The sequence below is a fragment of the Carlito syrichta genome, unplaced genomic scaffold (assembly GCF_000164805.1).
Source record: "Carlito syrichta isolate Samal-C Ts95f unplaced genomic scaffold, Tarsius_syrichta-2.0.1 Scaffold288080, whole genome shotgun sequence".
In the NCBI taxonomy this organism is placed as follows: domain Eukaryota; kingdom Metazoa; phylum Chordata; class Mammalia; order Primates; family Tarsiidae; genus Carlito; species Carlito syrichta.
Genome location: NW_007232176.1, coordinates 99245 through 105411, shown reverse-complemented (window position 1 = coordinate 105411; position 6167 = coordinate 99245). Strand labels below are relative to the sequence as shown.

The following is a 6167-nucleotide window of genomic DNA, read 5'->3' as shown; positions in this document are numbered from 1 at the left end:
GCTGGAGGTCACCCCCGCCCAGGCCCTGGGAACCTGCCCCGAGGTGAGCCGGGACGCGGGGAGGCGCCCAGCCTTCCGCGGGGACCACCCGCCCCGCAGAGTCCTGACCCGGCGTCTCCGCCCCAGAGCGTCAGGGTCCCCAATGCCACCTGCCACTCGGACGACGACTGCGTGGCCGGCGAGCTGGACATGCTGGGGAACGGTCAGTTGAGGCGCGCAGGGGTGGGGGGGGCTGGCCCCTTCGGCCGCTTAGCCGGCGTCTGCCCCACAGGGCTGCGGACCGGGCGCTGCGTGCCCTACTACCAGGGGTCCTCCAAGACCTGCGAGGTGTCCGGCTGGTGCCCTGTGGAGGACGGGGCCTCTGTCAGGTGCACTCGCCTCCCCGGGGGTCTGGGCCCCTCCCCCTCGCTGACCAGACACCAGCCGTGCCGGGACGGGAGTGACCCTGGGGCCAGGGAAAGGGGCCTGTGCGGGTGGGCACTGAACGCCTGTCTCCTCCTCAGCCAGTTCCTGGGCGAGATGGCCCCCAACTTCACCATCCTCATCAAGAACAGTATCCACTACCCCAAATTCCACTTCTCCAAGTAAGACGGCCGGGCGGGGGGCGGCGGCGGCGCACCCCGGGACCTGTGCTTTTGGGTACAGGGTGTACTGCCCCCCCACAGGGGCAACATCGCCCCCCGGAGCGACGAGTACCTGAAGCACTGCCAGTTCCACGAGGCCTCTGACCCGTACTGCCCTATCTTCAGGCTGGGCTTTGTGGTGGAGCGCGCTGGCGAGAACTTCACGGAGCTGGCCTACAAGGTGGGCGGGAGCAGTGGGGCCGGCCTTCCCTGCGCCAGGTGACGCAGAGGCGCCCCTCTGGGCCCCACAGAGGAGCAACACGATCTGATTGGGGCCTGTCCCGTGCGTGTGGTGCCTGCTAAATTATTGACACCTGGTCACACGCTGGCAGCCAGCACCACGCCAGCCTCAGGCTGGACACCCATCAGGGCGCGTCCCACACGCTCCCCAGGGCCTCTCCTGCGTCTTCTGACCCCGTTCCCCGCTCCCTCCCTGGCAGGGTGGCGTCATAGGGGTCATCATCAACTGGGACTGCGACCTGGACCTGTCAGCGTCTGAGTGCAACCCCAGGTACTCCTTCCGAAGGCTGGACCCCAAGCACATCCCTGCCTCGTCAGGCTACAACTTCAGGTAGCGTGTCCGCCTGGCTAGGGCCGGAGATCGGCGGGCACTCCCCGCCGTCTCCAGGGGTGAGGCAGCCTGGACGTGGGCTACGGTCACTGCTTCCAGGTTTGCCAAGTACTATGAGATAAACGGCACCAGCACGCGAACACTCTTCAAAGCCTACGGCATCCGCATTGACGTCATTGTGCACGGACAGGTAGCCCGCTGGGGTGGCCAGCCCTGCCCGCCTGGACTGGGGGTCTACCCAGGGTAGAGCTGGCTCAGCCTCCCGCTTGTCCCGCCCCGGGCCCCACCTGCCCGAGGCCCACATGGGATAGTCTCAAGACACGCCTGCTCTCCCCAGGCCGGGAAGTTCAGCCTGATCCCCACCATCATTAATCTGGCCACAGCTCTGACCTCCATCGGGGTGGTAAGGATCCCACTCGGGGGCCGGGGGGACGGAGGGTCTGCTGGGCCCTCACACACCGGTCTCTGCTGGCCCCAGGGCTCCTTCCTGTGCGACTGGATCTTGCTAACGTTCATGAACAAAAACAAGGTCTACAGCCACAGGAAGTTTGACAAGGTGTGTACACCAAGGCACCCCACAGCTAGCTGGCCTGTGACCCTTGCCCTGGTTTTGGGCCAGGCCCCTCCCCCACATGGCCACCGCTCTGAGGGCCAGCTGCCCAGCCCTCCCACAGGCCCAGAGGGCCAAGGGGCAGAGCCAGGCCTGGCTGTCCAGGCCCCGCGGCCTCGCCCCATCTCTGCCCCATCTGAGCAGATGGTGGATGCTCCCAAGCGGAATGTGGGACAGAGGCCTCCCATCTCCGAGCCTCCCCAGGACTCCACACCCACGGACCCCCAAGGTTTGGCTCGACTCTGAACCTCCTGTCCTTCCTGTCACACGGCACTGCAGGCCCCATGGGGCCAGCGACAAGAGCCTCTGACTGCTCTGCACAGGAGGCTGGGCACCTCCATGGCCTGGTGTCTCCAGGGGACGGAGTCAGAGCACCCCTGTGCCAGGGGCGGGGTCCGAGTCCTGTCCAGGTCTGCGCTTCCACCCGTCACCCCAGCGGGTCCCTACAGAGCTCCCCACCACACATTTGTGCTCACAGCCCCAAGTTAGCTGAGTTCTGAGGGGCTTCACCCTGGTCTTGGGGCTAAGAGGTCCCCCTCCCTCGCCAGCTTTGTATCCTTGAACTCTGCCTCGATGCCTCCCTGAGAAGTCACAACATGCGCAGAGTCCAATAAACCTATGACCAACCTTCTGGTCTCGTTCCTTGGAGAGAACACTACATGGGGTGCTGGGCCCTGCCTGGGTGCTGCTACCTGGAACTGAGCTGCACGGTGCCCCTGGTCTGGGTCACCGCTCCTCTAGACAGCCTGGGTGCAGAGTGCAGGGCACATGTCTGCACCACATCTGGCTGTCCCCATGGCCAGCCAGCCAGGTCCGTCCAGTGCACTAGGACATGGCTGCATCCCTGCCCTGGCCCCAAGCCACCTCAGCAGTGCCCTTGCTCCTGCAGGGTCACCCCACACAGGTGCCACTTCATATCAAAAGGACAGCTGGACTCTGAGAACGAAGCTGAGAGGGAGCTGTAAGTTGTGCACAAGAGAAGGCTCAGACTCCACTGGCCTCAAGCCAGAGTGCTCGCCGACGGCAGCAGCAGGGCGGATGAGGAGCTGGCACTAACTGGATCAGGGCCTGCAGGTAATCAGGTTACCGTCGCCTTGGATGCTGCAGCGCCAGGCGGATGCCTGTAGAGCCTGGAGCTTGGCTCGGGATTGAGGGAGCACCCAAAGGGGAGACCCAGGAGGTACCTCATAGCCTCCCACAGGGCTCACGTATGACAGTGCAGGTAACACTGTACCTCATGTACGGGAAACCCAGGCTCAGGACAGCAAGGCCAATCTCCAGGGCCAAAGAGGCCGAACTCAAGACCCTGTCTGACCCCAAAGCCTGAGTTTGGAGTCTGGTTCAGCTCAACTCTCCCCACCTGCCCCAGCCACCAGGCCTGAGTATCAGCCTCCGTGGGTCACCCAAAGGCCTATGACATCCTGTGTGCGGCTTCCTGATGTCCAGCTCTGGCCTTGGAGGAACTGGCTTTTCCAGTTGGGCCGCTGGCCACTGCTCAGACCAAGACAGGGGCTCGAATTTCCTCCTCCCAGGCCCTCCACACTCAGACACCCTGGCCCTAAGCTGGCCCCAGTGAGCCCAGCCACGCTGGCACCAACAGCATGCCCCACAGCCCCAGACCCCACTGCACAACGGCCTTGCTGGGGACTAGAGGCTGTCCCCTGGCCCCATGGTCCTCACCCCCCTTGGCGTGCCTGGGCTCCGCTTCCCGGAATGAAGCCCAGTCAGCGGGGCTCCCCCCTCCTCCCCCGGTCGCCCTAATTTGATTTGATCTACACTCTGGAGGCCTTGGTCTCCGTCTTCTGAGTGGGCATCAGGTTTCTCCAGGCCAGCAGCCTAAGTGGCACCCAGGGCCAACAGGGCCCAGCGATGTTCAGTCCTCCAGACTGGCGCCATGCAGATACGCACGCAGTAACAATCTAGAGAACCTCAAACGTAAAGTTTAAATAAAAATGGGAAGGTATCAGACAGCAGGGAGGAAGCAGAGACAGGCCTAGGAGCACCGAGCTGAGATTTGAGATTTGCGTATGAGCTCCTCTACGTCTGTTTGCTGTCACACCAGCACGGCCAGTCTTTTTTGCCTCTGGCTGGCCCCCTGCAAAGGAAGTGAACGACCAGGGCTGTGTGCAGTCAATGGGGGCGGGGAGGCCGCCCATTCTCCTGGGACTGAGAAGAGGCCCGAGTCGCCCCGCGAAGGCTTCCCCTGCAGACCCTGCTCTAAACAAGGCACCACAGGCAGGAGCCCAATCCAGATGCCCACAGGGTTGAGGCCTGGACTCCCTGGACACAAGCCTAAGTCCCGCTCCTGTGGGCTGTGGGGATGGTCCATTCCTCTGTGGGAACCAAGAGTCTCCATCCCACCACAGCTGCAGCTCACCGCCTCACCTCAGAGCCCAATCTCAGGGGCTCAGGAGCCCAGCTGCACCTCGAGGAAGCAGGAAGAGCTGGTGGGGCCTTGGGAATTCCCATCTCTCCCTACCCAGCAGGGTGCAGAAAGCAACAGAGGTCTCGAAATGGGTTTATTCTGTAGAAACAACCCCTCGGAACTCCCAAGGCACTTCTCAGCATGACCTGTGTCCGTGGGCGGCTCAACCAGGTCGCAGCTGCTTCCTGTCCTGTCACTCATGCCACTTCGGCGCTTTCCCAAAACTGCTTTCCTTCATTCCCTCTCTGTCCCCTGGACTGTAGTCACAAGTTTGGAGGTCAGGTGGTCCACGGCCCCAGTCACATGGGGCTGAGAACGTCTCGGGAGACTGGCGCGCATGCAACGTGTCCCAGGGCCTGCTACCGGCCTGGCCGAAGGCTCTCATGCAGAAGCCATTCCAGGGACTCCAGGAGGTACGACATGCCATAGTGCTGGGCAATGTTCCGGAAGATTCTGATCTGCTCCATGAAGACCTGTAGGAACAGGCAGATGCTGTGAGGCCCCAATCCCACCCAGAGAGATCAATGAGGCAAGGCGGAGCCGAGGCAGGTGAGGGCAAGGGTCAGAGGCCATGACCCTGTCAGGAGCCCACCTGAGTGCGGATGGTGAGGGCAAAGTCCCCGGCGCAGCCACAGTACACAGGCATGTTGGTTTCCTTCACCCCGCGGCACTTCAGGCAGACCTGAAACAAGAGCAGCCCTGTTGGGCGCCAGCCCGCCTGCCCCTCCTGGGCCCACCCGCCGCCTCACCACCTGGGTCCCTGTGGCACAAGCCCCAGTCCTCACGCCAAACCCAAACCCTCACGCACAGAAACCCCTCTGCTGACTACAGGGTGTGTGGGGGACATGGCAGGCCCTGTGGCTCACCAGGTCCTGCAGGGTGAAGGCCATCAGCTTCTTCTGCAGAACGTCCACAAGGGCCATCTCAATGGCAGATGAGTCGTAGGCCGCCTGACAGTTGGGGCAGAACCACTGAGGCAGGACTGTCCCGTCCTAAGCGGAGCAAGAGGGGAGCGGTCACTGGCCCAGCCCTGGGCCACAGTGCCACGAGAAGCATCTCTGGGAGACGCCGTGCAGGAGAGCTTGGGCTGGGCTGAGGGGACAAGCCCCTGCTGGCTGCACATGTTCAACCCTGGCTTCCTGCCTGCTCCTAACCTACAGGAGAGGTGGGGGGTGGGGGTGTGACCCGCAGGACCCCACAATGGTCACAGATGGCCTGCCTCTACTGGCCAAGGGCCTGTTCCTAGAGTGCTCGGCTCAGCTGTCCCACCTGGGAGAAGGAGGAGTCTTTGCACAGGTCCAGGTCACGGCAGAAGTTGCAGCTGCGGCAGATGACCTCGGGGAGCACATAGGAGCGGCAGGGGTCTCTGAACTGGGCCTCCTCGGAGAACTCGCCAACATCCACCAGGCGAAGGAGGTCTCGGTTCAGCTTGTTCACCTGGTTTGTGATGTTTGTGTCCAGGGACAGTACCTGCAGCGACCACGACTCATGTCAGGAAGGAGCTCCCACGGCCCCCGATGGTGTCCAGACCAGGATCAGGCAACCCTTAAGCTACAGTTTCTCAGCATTTCATTCCTTCCTTAACTCCTGCAGAAGCGTCCGTAGGGAGAACCGACGCATCTACACTGGCAGCTCTGTGTCAGCGAGCAGAAGCTTCACTGGTGGACTGACCCAATGTTAGGGCAGTAACAACACTGACTCTACACAGTATCTTCTGGAAAACCAAGAAAGAGAGTCCCCAACTCATTCTAGGAGGCCAGCACTGCCCCAACACCAAACCCAAAAACAGCACAAGAAAACTGCAGACCGACAACCAGCAAAGCACAAAGAGTCCTGCATAGAATATCAGCACACCGACCCAACTTATAAAGAACACATAATCAGCCGGGCTCGGTGGCTCAGCCTGTCATCCCACGCCTTTGGGAGGCTGAGGTGAGT

General features: G+C 62.3%; 2 protein-coding genes across 4 annotated transcripts in view; one reads left to right on the top strand and one right to left on the bottom strand.

Moving 5' to 3' along the window:
- Positions 1-2050, top strand: part of P2RX2 (purinergic receptor P2X 2) — a 20405-nt gene extending 18355 nt beyond the window's left edge. The window contains exons 3-11 of the mRNA XM_008053344.1: positions 8-43; positions 127-202; positions 272-368; positions 504-584; positions 666-804; positions 1064-1194; positions 1294-1384; positions 1532-1597; positions 1673-2050. Of these exons, the coding sequence (XP_008051535.1) occupies positions 8-43; positions 127-202; positions 272-368; positions 504-584; positions 666-804; positions 1064-1194; positions 1294-1384; positions 1532-1597; positions 1673-2050 (1095 nt within the window). The remainder of the gene's footprint in view (positions 1-7; positions 44-126; positions 203-271; positions 369-503; positions 585-665; positions 805-1063; positions 1195-1293; positions 1385-1531; positions 1598-1672) is intronic.
- The window catches only part of POLE (DNA polymerase epsilon, catalytic subunit), a 75431-nt gene continuing 70108 nt past the window's right edge, over positions 845-6167 (bottom strand). The window contains exons 45-49 of one of the 3 annotated variants that reach the window (XM_021710096.1): positions 5499-5699; positions 5096-5221; positions 4822-4911; positions 4574-4702; positions 845-859 (exon numbers count right to left, since the gene is read on the bottom strand). In XM_021710096.1, the coding sequence (XP_021565771.1) occupies positions 4589-4702; positions 4822-4911; positions 5096-5221; positions 5499-5699 (531 nt within the window). In that variant the 3' untranslated portion in view covers positions 845-859; positions 4574-4588. Of the gene's footprint in view, positions 860-4317; positions 4703-4821; positions 4912-5095; positions 5222-5498; positions 5700-6167 lie in introns of those variants that run through there. The other 2 variants (XM_008053341.1, XM_008053342.2) reach the window with 2 other exon arrangements.